This window comes from Xylocopa sonorina, chromosome 8, assembly GCF_050948175.1.
Source record: "Xylocopa sonorina isolate GNS202 chromosome 8, iyXylSono1_principal, whole genome shotgun sequence".
NCBI lineage: Eukaryota > Metazoa > Arthropoda > Insecta > Hymenoptera > Apidae > Xylocopa > Xylocopa sonorina.
In genome coordinates this window covers 8,753,398-8,769,125 of record NC_135200.1, presented here as the reverse complement: position 1 = coordinate 8,769,125, position 15,728 = coordinate 8,753,398, and the positions used below count along the sequence as shown (strand labels likewise).

The 15,728-nt window shown below is 38.3% G+C and overlaps 1 protein-coding gene and 3 long non-coding RNA genes across 6 annotated transcripts in view; all 4 read left to right on the top strand.

Moving 5' to 3' along the window:
* The first annotated feature begins 1,274 nt into the window (after positions 1 to 1,274).
* LOC143425883 (uncharacterized) lies at positions 1,275 to 3,276 on the top strand. Of its 2 annotated transcripts, none has more exons than XR_013102085.1 (2): positions 1,275 to 1,419; positions 2,993 to 3,276. It is a non-coding gene; the product is annotated as an uncharacterized LOC143425883 (long non-coding RNA). The 2 variants fall into 2 exon arrangements; XR_013102086.1 differs by lacking the exon at positions 1,275 to 1,419 and adding an exon at positions 2,481 to 2,565.
* A 142-nt stretch (positions 3,277 to 3,418) lies between these two features.
* Positions 3,419 to 3,776, top strand: LOC143425884 (uncharacterized). Its single transcript, XR_013102087.1, has 2 exons — positions 3,419 to 3,538; positions 3,640 to 3,776. It is a non-coding gene; the product is annotated as an uncharacterized LOC143425884 (long non-coding RNA).
* A 212-nt stretch (positions 3,777 to 3,988) lies between these two features.
* Positions 3,989 to 4,588, top strand: LOC143426080 (uncharacterized). Its single transcript, XR_013102111.1, has 2 exons — positions 3,989 to 4,155; positions 4,244 to 4,588. It is a non-coding gene; the product is annotated as an uncharacterized LOC143426080 (long non-coding RNA).
* Positions 4,589 to 7,417: 2,829 nt separating this feature from the next.
* LOC143425925 (uncharacterized) overlaps positions 7,418 to 15,728 on the top strand; it is a 14,563-nt gene continuing 6,252 nt past the window's right edge. The window contains exon 1 of one of the 2 annotated variants that reach the window (XM_076899007.1): positions 7,418 to 8,300. In XM_076899007.1, the coding sequence (XP_076755122.1) occupies positions 8,216 to 8,300 (85 nt within the window). In that variant the 5' untranslated portion in view covers positions 7,418 to 8,215. The remainder of the gene's footprint in view (positions 8,301 to 15,728) is intronic. The other variant, XM_076899008.1, reaches the window with a different exon arrangement.

Here is a 15,728-nt window from a genome sequence, read left to right as displayed (position 1 = left end):
CATAATACCATGTTGACCGTTCTCAAAAAATAGAATTTCGATAAATTTATCCATATTGATATATAATTCTTTTCCGTTCTGTTTGATGGAATAAAAAATTCTTGCTAAATTTGCGCGTTTATTGCCATTCGAAAACAATATTAATTGCGTACTTTATGTAGAGTTACATGTACGTGTTTGTACTTACATATGATATCGTTATGTTACGAATTAACGCTTCCATATTTGTACGTTTGTAACGATAATTTTTATTATCATTGAAAACTTTACTTCACCAAATTCTGACAAAGTTATCGTGAAATCAATGGGGAAATTTCCCGCTCTCATTCGTGGAGCATTTTCATTTTTATCTAAACAGCTGAAGTGGACAACGGTATCAGGAGTTTTTTGTACTACACGTTGTGATAAAAATGAAGCGATTCGTAACATAGTGTGAATTTTGATGGATTGCGAAACTTATTTCGAGCGACTTATTATTTTTAGAATATATACTTTCTGCGTCATTAATTCGATAGCGTACCTAGAAAATGCGCACATTCAGGTCAGCGACAGAAATGACGCAACAGAAGTGACAATAACAATTAGTATCGACCAAGTGAAATTATGTACATCTTGCAGTTTATGCGTCGATTGATATCTCAGCTGCAAGTAACATTGATAACATTAAAAAATTGTTGTTTTTTTTATTAATCTCTGATTACAAGTATTATCAATTGGCGTGTTTGAAACGGCCTCTTAACAAATCAAAAATAGATTATTATATATAAATCAATATTTTTCAATTTGCTATTGCTTTAGCCGTCGCTGGATTTAGATACAGAAGATATAAATAATTGGGGAAACAGATCTTGATGCTATAAGTAGTTGCGTTACAGATAAATAAGCTGCGATAATTTCGAATTATAGCAATTTCTGTTACAAATTTGCTGCTATTGCCTGCAGTTTGCCCAGTTTGTGGTTTTACACTGTAAAGTTGAAGAACATTAAGCATGCAAGTTAAGAGTGAAGTGGATGATGAAACGATCTTCTTGTAACATCGCATACGCCGTGGGAAATTTCTGGATCTAGTTTCACAGCTTCCAACAGGATTCTAACATTATGAAATCACAAAAGAGAAAAAAGGTATAGCGAACTTTCACATTCGATGATCAAATGATGTAACAAAAGAAAAATAATTACTTAGTTTTTTTATATGTAAAACAAACATCATATAGTAAAGCTTGCAGAGCGCTCATGTTGCAATGCATCTTGAAATAAGACAAAGAATACGGAATAAATGAATTACGTTTGTAGCTTACATTTTCGAGAAGGACGTCACTTTAACTTCTTCCACGAATATGGGAGATATTGTCTGTACATTGTATGCAATCACTTCATATTTGGAGAAGATGCCAGGGGATACTATTTGGATAACAGAATGTTCGTGTACATGTAATAGATCTTTGGGATATCGGAGTATATATCCATATAATCAACGTTCGAACAGTAGAAGCCAATGCAAAGTGCAATAAATTACAATAACAGTGATGCAAATGGCAAACATTGTGTTGTAAAGAAAATTAAGCGACTAACCATTGCATCAGAAAGTTTCTGTGCGGGTAATATTATCTCTGTTCCACGTATGGCGTTAATTAGGCACTTCTTATTTTACCGGAGGAAGTGAATCGTCGGATGATCAGAATGTCGTCTTCGCCTACGTCGACGCATTAATTTGCAAACGAGTTCCCACAACGTGAGCCGCTGTTGCATTAAATTCAATACCTATCGCCGCATGGATTCTTTGTAGGTTTCAAAACATCCACGTGTGTTAAATATAACACTGTGTAAAATATGGACTTTTGTTGAGAAGTTCCAATAGGCCGGGTTCATTAATTTGTTGCGCGCGTATATACAATACATTTATACGCGTTTATACGTGTTTGTAATACAGAACAGATCCGTGTGTTAAGAATGTTCTCTAACCAAATTTTCAACTTCTTTCTTTAATCAAATTTAGAATTTTAGTTAGTTTAGAAGTTAGTGTAAAACGCAATAATCTCTTCGTGAGAGATTAAGGATATATTATTAAAAATCAAAGATTTTTTGTTATTCATCTTACTTTTTGCCTGAACTCGAACGGGGTCAATAGGACTCATTCGTGTTGCGGCGTTTATTGTTGGATCGACACGTATTATTAATTCAATCATCGTTCCAGATACGATGCCGATTGCACAGAACAGAGGCTAACTTTTTTGGATAAACACGAAGCTGGGCAAGATTTTATTTGGACGCGCATATCGAGGAATGAAACAGTTTGCATAATTGAGTCATTCATATAACAGAAGTTCTTTGATCGTACTTATGGCAACCGTTAAAAGTTTTCGAGGGAAATAGAGAATTGGTAACTATAGAATATGGTACTACGGACAATTAACTTCAACTTGCTTATCCATTTTTTACGTGTTCATTTGATCTTTGTAATTTTCTATAATTGCGTTAACCTTTAATAACTGTTCAAAGGGCAGGAGGTCAACGAAAGGTCTGCAAATCGAATATCGGGAGAATTTTGTTGCGATAAATGGAGCAGTCAGTCAAGTAAAGTTCTACTAAAGCGGATTCTGATTCTTTTCCGATTGTGGTATCCATTTGACTAGCTATTCGTATACTACTCGGTGTTTACAATGCGTTTAACACATCTTGTAAGCAAATATGCATCGAAGGCCGTGGTAACAGAGACGCAATGAATCTATTTTCATTTCGCATCTGCTATGCGTTCATACGTGCTATGAAATCTAATAATAAAATTAAAGAAGTACAATGGAGCCCGTGGAATGGTTCGCAAACATCAACATCCGTCCATGAAATGGAGTTGAATTGTTTAAGAACGATCGAAGACTGTTTCCTTTTTGCTTTGCATATCTTAATAAATTTCAAAAGAATTCATTCTGTGAAATACACACACGTATGGACTGATTTATTGCGGAATTAACGTCCCTAAATTATTGCTATAAAGGATCGTTGGTATCTCATGGGAACATTCGTAACATCCAAAGAAGAACACATAAAACCGAGATGGGAGACAGGGACGAAGAAACGCTCTCCTGTAACACTTGCAGAAAGTACACTGTTAACGCGCAACAACTTATTTGACAGGTGTATAAGTTATTGTTAATGATCGGACGTGTAGAGTGGGATACAGGACGTAGAGTGTTTCGCGCGCCACGCCACAAACAACTGATTTAGATGGTATACGTGAGCATTGTGCGAGATGAAAACCGGGCCGCGTCGAAATTAACATGAGAAAACGTTCTGAAGCGGGATTGAAATGTACGGTCCAACGAGCGTAAGTCAATGTGACAAGGAGGGTCTGACTCTGCCAGGAGGCGAAATGCCACGAAAACAATCTTCCTTCTGGATTGATACACCCCATTCGAAGATACTGGTTGACGGTTGCAGGATGTGTGGCGTGTTTAAAAAGCAAAAGAAAAAAGTAATTTAATGTATTATTCTGCAGAACAACCAGGAACGACGAGGATTAATGGTAGACGTGAAATTTCTGGTAAACTTTAAATGGAAATGTTCAGCTCACGTCATAGTACGAACTTCGCATATAACTGACTTCTGTTACATTTAAATAATTCCGTATCCTTTTATTCCTAGCGCAGGTTAAAAAAAGATATACAAACATGAGGAACTGGATGCTCCATTCCTTTGTTATAGACTACGCATTTTTTACGTTGGCTTCAAGTCAAAGTCACTTTTAATTTTTACATACGTTTTGTTGCTGTTCTATTGTATATACAGGTGACGACAGCTTCTATATAATCAGTTATATTAAACATGTAAACCTTGATTAGTGGCTTCTGCGTTCGCTTAATCGATCGCTGTACATTAGGTGCAATAGCAATTATGGTAGCGCTTAACTCACAAATTTTTCTCAATTATGTAGGCATAAGAAAATTAACATAGAAATACTATTCGCAACAATGACGCCGACTACGGAAACGGATTACGATCTGTGACGCAGTTTTGCCGACTTAATACCATGATTTGTTACGTTATTTCTCCGTATCAGCGGCAAACGATCGGGATCTGATCGAGACACAATAATTGGCGGCGATTCGACGACCTCTCCGCGAAAAAGAAGTCCTCTGTGCCGTGGCCGGACAATATGAGGTGTGCAGTGACTCATCTAACATGGACGTATCGCGTACTATGTTAGTAACGGCAGAGTACATCATACGAAACGTGAGATGCTCGTTAGTCTCGTTCCAGGTGGCTCGTTATCACCAGTAGCAGTGTGTCAAGTATCACATAAGTTAGCCTCAACGCGTGACACTTGTGTAATGCCTAGTAAAGGGAGAATTATGGTAGACGCTTGTCGTTCAGTGAAAAAAACCGTGGGGAGAAAGAATAAAAAGGTAGCGAGAAAAGAATTCATCCGATGACGGGCGGTTCGACTGTGAAAGATCTATTGAAACGGTCTGTTTCTTCAAACATTGTAAATAAAATTGAATGCACCTGGAACGATGCAACGATAAAACTTATTTGCTATACATGTATACTAAGTTTACATTGAACGAATATGTTAAATAAATATTGCGGATAATAATTACTTATAATATCGTATAGATAATGATTTAATATTAACTGCGATAATAGTTACGGTTGAGTTTGAACAAATTTATACTTCATCTTTTTTGCAATCAAACATGAAGCAATTCTTAACAATTCATTATGAAATACTTGATGAAAAGATACGATGAATTCTCTTAGTATTATTCTTAGAAGTTTAGAAATTGGTTAGTAGTCATCTTACTCCTCTGATAATGTTGGATTGTCACATTGCGTAAATTACAGATTATATTTGTTACACGTCATCGAGGAAACGACAAGGACAAATTAACTCGAGGTAACACGTTGTACAGGAAGGATTAAGTTCAGGAAAGCCGTACTCTCGGAGAAAATATTTAACGTGGAATTAACGTGATAGGAACGCGGCTATAATCTGCGCCCTGGCGATGAGATTATGGTAATACAACTCGTTTGCTGCTCGACGTGCGGCGACATTTAGATTTAGCCGTCTTTTAGCGACATTGCTGCAAGTGGCAAAAATGGATGGACACCTTGAGGAACGGTATTTCACAAAATTCAGAATATTTCTCCTTTTTCGACACGTAACATGAATCTTACGATTCCTATTTATTCAGCAGATTTGGCACGATATAAGTCTGGCAATAATCGGCTGGCACACGGCACGCAACGAATCTACTGTTATTCAATGTTAAAAGTGTTTGAATAATTACTTCTAATGATCCATAGCACTTTACTTTATAGGAGTTCACAGTGCATAGGTAATATGAATTATTTATAAGTTCACTTCAGAAATATTATATGAATCGCGTACATACGGAAACATACCGAACATATTTTCATTCAGAGAAATATATACTTCTTAATAATCGATCTAAAAGGTGTAATCCCCCACTTAGGTTCCATTTCTTTAACTGTATTTATAAAAATATGAAGTTGCATAAAAATACACAGTATAATAGTGACGACTCTGTAGAGGAGCATGGCGTAATTCGTATAATTGCACGAAAAAGACGGTAACTAGACGTTTAATGTGATTTAAAGGAAAGTGGATTTACATCATCCAGGCGAGTGGGGTGAGGATTGGTTGAAGCATTCGTTATTATCATTCCGTCGGAAGAAGGAAGTCTTGAAGATGTTGCGGGTGCGTGCTGAGGGTATTATGATAATCACTTGGTAGCCTGCGGCCGCATGTTAGTGTCCAGAGCAGAGGTCGGCAACGTGGACTGCGCGGTCACCTAAGTATCTGCGAAGCATCTTCAAGGTACCCATTGTCCATTATTGTGCAAGATGTATATAGATAAGTAATTATACGATATACATATATACATTATCTGTTAATGGTTATATGCTTCTATCGTAATAGACTAGACAAACTAAGAGAGAACTGATAAATCAGTCGATCGACAACAGTTCCTTGTGATTTAAAAATTGGGTTTACCTCTCAGACTGCAAGTTAATTGAAAGTATGTATCCACTTTTTTTAGTAGTACATTAGAGTCTAGGAGGACGAACACGATCTTTATCAATTGCCACACGGTTAGATATCAAGAATCGTGCACTTTATGTAATGCAAAGTTTCAAGATGATACAATTTATGTACGGAAACTTGTATCTATTTGTTTCTGAATCAGGCCATTTTTTCGCCTATGTAAGTATGCGATATTAAAAAAAAAGTGATTTTTCATGGCATTTCAACAAAATTGCATTTCATCATCGTTCAACTTACTATATAGGCATGTTCTTTAAATCGAATGCATCTCGTGACAACTTTGAAACATTCTGTTTTTCTCTTCCGTTCTTTTTTCCTTAACTTGACTCATTTTCTAGGATTTCCTATTGCTTTCGCGAATAAGTTTGTCATTTCTTGGGAACGAGATTGCTCATCGATGTTCATTCTACGACGAGGAATAGAAACGTAGTTACAGACGCTTCATAGTATTCAATTATAGTACTACGTGTCACATGGTTTTTCCGCAAAAAATTTACGCTACGTGCCAGGTACACGTTTCCTTGGTATAATCTTCTCGTACCACGTTGGTATTAGAAAACCAACGTGGCTGTGCACACGTTTGCTGTTATAATGTTCTAATAAACTTTTTATTTTCTTTCAGAGAATGTGAGCTTTTAACAATCATTATATGGCAGTCTATAAACCACACCTATATCCTCCGAAACTCCGAGAATTTTCTCTCCGATCATGAGTCATACTTTGGCAATCAAGATACCCAGTGCATCAGAAAAAAAATTTTAAACCTGTCGTTATTATTCTCATAACTGAACACCAAAGGAACCAAAACCGTAAAATCATGATTACAGTCCAAGGTGCAGGAGTCCGAAAAACCTGTACGTGAATCGAATGTCAGGAAAGTGAAAAAACCAAGTACAACGATAATGACCTAGCACACATTATATCACCAACATCATCACTTAACATCGAAAATACCAAAACTCCTAAATCACGATTATAGTTCAAAGCTAAAATAATACCGAAGGCGACCATTTAAGTCTGATATCACGAATAAATAGAGTCAATGCAACGATACTGACCTAACGCTATTACTTCATCATCGTCATCTCTAAACATCAAAGGAACCAAAACCACGAATAAAGTTTGAAGTCCAAGAGCTCGAAATCCTCTGCCAAAGTGTCAAAAGTAAACAGAACCAAAAAAACAGTACTGACCTATATAACAACCATTATCCATTTGGCATCATCGCCCGATATCAAGTAAGACAACAACCACAAAACCACGGCTACAGTTCCAAGTTCAAACATTCTCGGAACCTCCACCTGAATCGACCATTGTAACATCGTTATCATCGTCAACGCGTGAACAACGGCTCGAAGTATGTCTGAATACGTATTTCAAAAACTTCTAGCAGAGTTGAAACCCGCGCAGTCAGGGAACCCGTTCGCAACGGTAGTTTTTGCACTGGCTGGCTGGTGTCTACGAACTGCAATCCGCACCGCGGGAACACGTGTACGGAGACGTGGTACTCGTATAAGCTGGCACAGAAACCGGGAATGAGAGAAGGAGAGAAGGAGACGGATGGAGAGAGAGAGAGAGGGAGAGGAAAGGTGACGGCAAGCGGATGGCGGGGGGGCTTCGAGGAGAAGAGGATTTGAATCGAGAGCGAGCGAGCGAGGAAACGGGCCGTCCCACGACGGGGCGGCTCGTGGTGGGGTGTCAGCCGCGGCTTATCTAGCGACTTTATGTATATTACGATGCCCAAGGCAGGAACACGAGCAGTTCACTGCTGGCTAACTGGTCGGAGAAGTCGGCGAAGCCGAGACTGTGCTCGGTAGCCCGGTTCATCGAGAGGAACGTGTTCGAGAGTTAGCAACGCCGAATTAAAACCTTCGACGCGCGTACACGCTGACACCTGCGGACTCACGTGTATATTATAGACATACACATACGTGTATACATACATATATATACATAGAAAAGAAGAGAGAGAGAGAGAAATAGAGGACCACCAAGCGTTGACCTACCTATCGAACAATTACGGATATATAAGCTGGGTGTATACTGTCAGGTGCGCGAAATCTTAGCGGTAGTGGAAACCCGGGACGGGTCGGAGTTTGGCAAGCTGATCGAGCCGCTATCGGTACTTCTCAGTGATTACCAAGATCCAGGATGATCGTTCTCGCTTGGTCTCTATTCGTGGTGTTCTCGTTACTCATCGCTACCAATCAGGCTTTCCTCGCTGCTCCAGGTACTGGCAAGTGATCATTTCTCTTTCCCCTTTTTTCTTTCTCTTTTTTTTTATTTCTTTCCGTTTTATTTTAAACCTGTTGTGCGTGAGTTCCGCGAGCGACGAAGTGCAAACGATGGAAAACCACGGTGTCACAAATCTCATCGATGTGCTTAAGAAACTTTGCACAGACGTTCGCTAATAACTTGGGATTTGCGATGCTGGATAGATGATCGACGGCAACGAGTTGATTGCCGGCATTTTCACCTACCGCCTGCGGTTGAGCTTCCGCTATTGGCGACGCGCGCGTTTTCCATTTGATCGCGTGGAACGAAGAACTCATTCCGTCGAAGCTTCTGGCAAACGGCGTGACTTTCTCGCGTGGTTTGATAAGACAAATAAGTGTAAACAGTGAACGAATAGCTTTGGTTGCTGCTCGAGTTCAAATGCGGCGGAATTACATGGAAACATTTGGTTTCGTGAATGAATACGTGGCCGAAGTTTCGTGACGCGCGGTTACGCCGTCCGTGCTCTCATATATTGTTATTAACGCTGGTGGATCACGAAAAAGCAATTAGAACGGCAATCTTCTCGACACTTTAATACTTATGTGGAGTATATAGACGTTTAGCAGAAATGTAGTTTAGAATACAATTGGAAACTTAGAAAGGTAGACGAAATATTGCTTTATTAGGCTCATATTTAAAAAAAATAGCGATTACGTTAGAATTTCTAGTATGTTCGCTTCGTTCGCTAATAACTTAAATTTTCACCTCCAATAAGTCATTCGTCACCGTAGTTTTCTTTGATTTATCAAGTAATTATTCTAAGCTATTTTAAGTGTAAGAATTTTCTAAGTGTACAGTTGTAACTTTACACAGACGTACCATTGGATTTCTCTTTCATAAAAGTCCCGTTAAAAATAGACTGTGCTCGCGCCGAGAAGCTGATCAACAAACGGGCTGTTTCATTCTGAAAAGGTATCACACGCGCAGCTCGTTCGACGGATAGATTTAACTTTCGCGGACCACCAGCCAGATGGAAACAGCTCGATGTGAATTTAGTTTGAACAGTTGCCACCATCCCAATATTTTTGTCATATTTTGCTGCACGTATGCTATGTAGGAGACAATTTTATTATACGTTCAGTAAAAATTTAGAGATATTTTCGTTGCTTTGTACATTTTCAAAATTTTCGTGTTTTGAAGATACACGTGCACGGAATATTAATAGCTGATAGCTTGATTTGGTATAATCAAAAACTAATTAACCGGAGAGTCGAATTACGGAGGTTCTTCACAATGTCAGTTAGACAACTACACAGTGACGTTTGATCGCTATTTCTAGAGAGGTCTATTCAATGTAAGAGATCCTCATCAGTCAATGATATTATTCAATCTTACGAGCTCATGAATATCGTTACGAAAATGTCAGTCTTCCACTACTGCTAGTGCAATAATCGTTGAATGTTTAATGAACGCATTTGCCTTGACAAATTTTTCTAGTACGATTTAAAAGTCATACATAAATTCAGTCTTTATCGAAGTTGAATTGGATTCCAAAGAAACTTTATGTTATAATTTCTTTTCCAAACGACAACATTTCCACTTCAATTGATACACGTTCTTGTCGTATCTTTTAATTTAATTTTGCGCAACATTCAATCTCGATAAGTACGATCAATCAGTGTTCGTTAAAAACAGAAAATCGTGTCCTTTTTAGTTGTTTCAAGATAGAAGTGTGAAGCATAGAAATTAAAGGGGATTGATTAAAAGTGATTAAAAATTTTCCAAGCTACAGTTGCTACGACAGAATTAATTCGCTGAAACAATATTCTCCCCCGTGAGTACCCGACCTTGCTTTTGATCGATGAACTTTCGCGAAAAGCGCACGATTCGATTTCTTACGAACGCTTTTTCCTATTCTCAAAGACACGTTTGTAAAGACCAGCCACATCAATCATATTTGGCTTTACTTAGTGCGATAAGGTGATGGTTTAAAATAAATCGATACTGGGTGTAATTATGGCATACATATGAATTATGAAACGGAGAAAAAACGAAGATTAAAGACCAAATTAGATTGAACCCTTGATATAATATGTTATTATGCAGCGAATTATGGTTTTTGTTAAGACACGTGTCTGACGGAAGTATATTTAAAATTTAAATTGTTCTTTAAGTCGGGAAAATGCATATCCGAGCTGCTTGCGTTAATAAATCTGAGAGAGACGCGAGAGAAAAGGTTAATTAAATGTAAAACGAGTAAAATTTACTGTTACTTACTTTTATTACTCAATAATCGAGCACCATTCAAATTATCGGTAACGTAAAAATGGAATTGCGTATCTCCGCATTTAGTAAGAAGTATCACCGCATTCCTTTGAACTTGGCGCTAGAAAATGCAAAGGTTTGAAAAAGGTATGCTCCGACTTCGGCTAGATTTGGAGAAAATATGAAACTTGCAAATCACGGCCGCGTAATCGAGATGTCACGAGTTTCCACTTCTAAACTTGACGCTTTTTTTCTTAATGTTGTTTCAGCATGTTACCGCTTTAAAGAAAAATATTATCTTACGCTGTGAAACCATCGGAATTACGTATTAGATACGTAGTTTTGGACGTCTCGAGTTTCTAGTATAAAGACTGACTGTTTCTGGAAACATTTTTCATGTTATAACGTACCTCGTCAACTTTTACTCGCGAGATTACACTTCTTATGAATAATGGAAATATTCGTTTCTTCTGCTAATTTATTTTTGCAGTTATTAACTGTCGCAAGTTTTTACCTTGACAAGTTCGCAGGTTCTTACCTTCGTAGAAAAATCATGAAGAAGCTAATGTCACGTTTTATCAACACGCAATACACAAACGCGCGTCATGCCACTTGATAAAACACTCCACGCGACTAGAACAATTCTATTGCGCAAACACAAGACACAATCGGAATGCATTCCATCGAAATTCATAGCTGAAAGTGAAAAGGAATGTTATCGCCTGCTTAAAAAATCGTATGGCTAAATATAACTGGGTAACGAGTTCAATGTTTCACTCCATTTACTCTTTATGAAAAAGGCAAACAGTCGAACGAGTGAATCATCCCGTTCCCCGCGTAAAAGAAGGAGGTAAAAGTGAAAAGGAAAGGAGGAACAAAACGATGAGAGCACATGAATTTGATTTTACACGTTAATTACACGTGCACCAGTTCGCAGACCAGGATGGTAGTTAAATACCCCGGCTGGATCGATTCGTTTACCTTAATTGTCGCCGGTTATCCGTTAACGAGCCTGTCGTTTTCTGTCAGCCCTATTGGCAGACTGCCAGTGGCCCTTTTAAACCCACCAGCAGGCTGTGTCGATTGGATATTGTGGTGAACTGCTGCAGCTGCAGAAAAGCTTGCATGTGGCGCTTGCATGCCTAAGGCGAGTCCGGTGTGCCCCTATAACCAGGCCAGAAACAATAAATATCGAAGCTGTCGGGGCGTGGCGGAAAAAGTAGAAGCTGAGAGGGATGCTCTCGGCCCTTTTGATCTTTTCGATATTAGTTAAGACTCGAACGGTGAGCGAGCGAAGGGAATTCGTTCAGTTTTCCAAAGGTAACTCCGCTTAATTAACAGACTGAACGAAGCTTTTTTAAACTTCAACGTCCACGCTGCAAATTTTTTTACTATTCCCTCGTTTCAGTACTATTATTCTTCAAACATCATTTCTGTTTGATCAAGAGTATTATTAACGCCGACGACGCCACCGGTAATATTAATCGAAGAGTAAATCACGCGAGATGCTGCCGGGAGGTGTTTACCTGGATTTTGACGCGGATCTACGAAAATGAGTAATCGTCGCGATCGTGACTGGTTTCTTTTCTTGCATATTCAACGAAGATACCAGATATTTACGCTTCGAAGGGAATTCACGCTAATCACTAATTCGGTCCTCGTATGACCAGTTTTCCGCGTAAAGAGTTTTGCGCAACTCGCAAGCTCATTTCTTTGTCTTCGAGAGACAATCTCGAAGTAACGCGTGGAATAAACGATACTTTGTTCGTCATCGAAGTAATGACGGCTGTAACAGACATTTGAGACGACAGGGTACATTCGTTTTGCAGTCTCATATAGAATTTTGAATAAATTCGCTGTTGAATGTAAGAACAACAACTACAAATACAAACTAACAGAAAAATCACTTTCAAATTAAGAATATACAAGTTCACTTTGAAGGTACTTAATGTTAGTAGGAACCAAACAGCCTTGTGGCATAAAACCGAAATCCGATAACGAACTCGCCTATTACGATCCTAACTGGCACTGAAAGCTTCTAACGGGCTACCTTGGAAAAACCCGCTGATCCCTCATAACGACAATGAGCCACGATTTACTGGAAGTGTCTCGATTTTAGACCAGCAGGAACAACAGAAGTAATGAACGCCCTTAATCAGCACAATGCGCCGTTCGATTTCTAGTTCGCCTCTATTCTTAGCCCGGTTTCGTTTCTCGTCCATTAACGCACACGAAGCAATAGGGTTTCCAGGTTTCTCGTGTATCCTGATGTAGGTATATATACGACGGAGGAGATTTTTAATTTCAAATGAAACTGTGGGAGCAACTACCGATGATCAAAGATTACAAAGAAATCTTTCACGAATTCAAAGAAAAATGCTTGCATTATTTATGAACTAATTTACATATACATTGCCCAAGTTCTTTATATAGATTTCTTTCCGTTCTCCTTACGAAAGAGGAGGAAAAAACGAAGTCGAATACAATAATATATCGATAGGTAATAATCATAAAGTAGATACTCGTATTAATGTGACACCTTTATAGGAGGCACGGAATCCACCTTTAAATCACAAGATTTAATTGGCGTTCCGCAATCCGAGATAGGATCACCATGAATTATCTTAATCTTGGTTCCCCAAATTTTTGGTCGACCGGTTTGCTAACCAAACTGTACTTTCTATAGCATATCCGCGAATGTTAACGTGCCTATTCCATACGTGTGCAAACCGTTATAACTGGTGGATTGACGTTATATCCGCGACATCACACAACTGTCCCCGTTTACGCAAAAATTACCGTCCGAATACAAAGTCGTTCGCCCGCTGAATAAATAAACGTCGTGGCGTTTTACATTCATAAGTTCGGACGCCGCTGAATGAGGATCGCCGCGTGCATCTTAAGAGAAACTGGTACAAAATAAGATCACTTAACGTAAGAATCGGCGCTTTATATGGAGAGGAGCAAGTAGAGTCGTCTGAGCGGTACGTCTGACCCTGAAATTCCGGAACTACTTGCACAAAGAGTAGAATATCTCCTGATGTACATATTGCGCAATAGGGTAACGAGGGACAAATGCGGATTGGTTAACAGGTTTTCGTTATGTGTCTCATTGATGAGACGATGATCAATGAGTCATCTGAGCTACAAGCATTATTAAACGATGTGTTATTTTTGTTGGTACAATCGTTTAAGTGAGACAGATAGTAAAAGGAATTGAAGTGTCAAGAATTTCAACTACTCACAATTTTCAGAAGTATTTCCTCGTTTCTTGGTCAATCGTATAGTGCTTCGATTTATTCGGAAGATTTACCGCGAATATTTGGGAAATATGGATCAGTGTAACGCGAACTATCTCAATCTCGTGCACGGGCTCTACTTCGAAAACAAACGGCGAAGGGTTGTCCTTACGAGGCCCAGCATCCGGCGATAGCCCAGCGAGAGACTCTTGTATTCGTTCACGTGTACGCGAACAATGGCCGCACACTTCAGATCCGGTAACAATACTTCCGATAATAATACACGAGGAACGTGAAAGTTGGTCGCTGGCCAAGTTCCACCGGCTGGACGCAGCCTAAAAACAAAAGAGTTTGTTCGAAGGTCTCTTACTCGAACAAAGATGCGAGATAATTGTATAGCTTTCAAAGGGGACATCTATCGAACGATACTCCATCGAGAAAGATCTATAGATAAATATAATATATCTTATAAGGCAACAAATTAAATGGTCAGCATTTCGATCAACTTTTGGTTAATATTTAGATTAGATCAGTTAGTTAAATTAATAAACGGACGATATAAAGAAAAAGCAGTATTAAACTCGTTGCATATCGAAAAACTTGAATACGAAATACGTTTCTTTTGAACAAAAATTTCAGGCGACAGTTGAATAAATTTATCTTTCATGAGATCAGATGGAAGATTAAAACAGACTAAATATATCCAATCTGAATGACAGTTAATCCTTCAAATTTCCCATATTTTTATTTTAATTACCATATCGATATGAAGCTTGGGTTATTAAGATCATCAGCAGATAAAATGGAACGCACAGATCGATGAATTTTATAAACAACAAGAGACTTAGCGCGTAATAATCCTTGAGAAAACGTTATACATCGTCCTTAAATTCGGTGATTATCAAATGCATATTGCATAGAGGATTATGTAATGTCTAATGCGTGACTAAGGTTTTCTATTCTACACTATACACTAGCATCGTAATTGTATTAGTATTACAATTATCAGTAATTACTCATTTGAGTAACTATGCATGTCGAGTTCAGAAATTACTTCTTTTTATGTATGGTTTATCTTAGTTAGATTTTAGGAAATTTTACGTTCTATCAGTAACCAACAATAATTTTGTTAAACAATCTGATCGAAGATCTCGTGTTACGATTATAATCGTACGATTTTAGCCCTACATTTTATCTGCCGAAAACATATAACTTTTAATTAGCCCCGATAAACACTTGCATGATAATATATCCGACATATCATCATTGTTTCATGATTTTTACCTTTCTTTAATGTGGCCGCTAATTAGTCATTTCTCGGTTGACGAATACCATCCGAAATTTCGACAAAAGGCTAGGCTTCTGGAAGATCGAGAAATTCCAATAAGGTTGTACAAGTTGAAAGATTGCGTCACTTGTTTACCTCATCTTCTCGACTGATTTAATTGCTTCTTAATGAATAGCTGTGCCATATTTTTCTTTTTCTTTCTATCTCGTTAGCTTCTCTCTTTTAAGTACTTGACAATTTTGTACTACTTCGTTTAAGATTAGATAAAAAATTGTGAATACGTCCTGCAGAAAATCCAAGGATGCGATGTAGCATATATTTAATGGACAAGCTTATGGCTGTAATTAGAGAATAGATATTAGAAAATTTACTAATAACATAAAAATTATATAAAACGTGAATGTCAGAGAACCTATACGAGAGCACGTACCATGAAAGTCTCGTGGATCGTAAACGTGACTAATATTTGCCACCGACGAATGAAACTTTATCGGAAGACGCGGTTGCATGTAATAAACCAAAGCCGGGATAATTAACCGCGCGTACATCCGCGGAAATGTATGTCCGATTCCTCGAGCCATCCAGAAATAGTACAATGGAAAACAATTTTACACCGAGAGCCAACAAGGACTCCGCGAGCAGTCAACAAATCTGT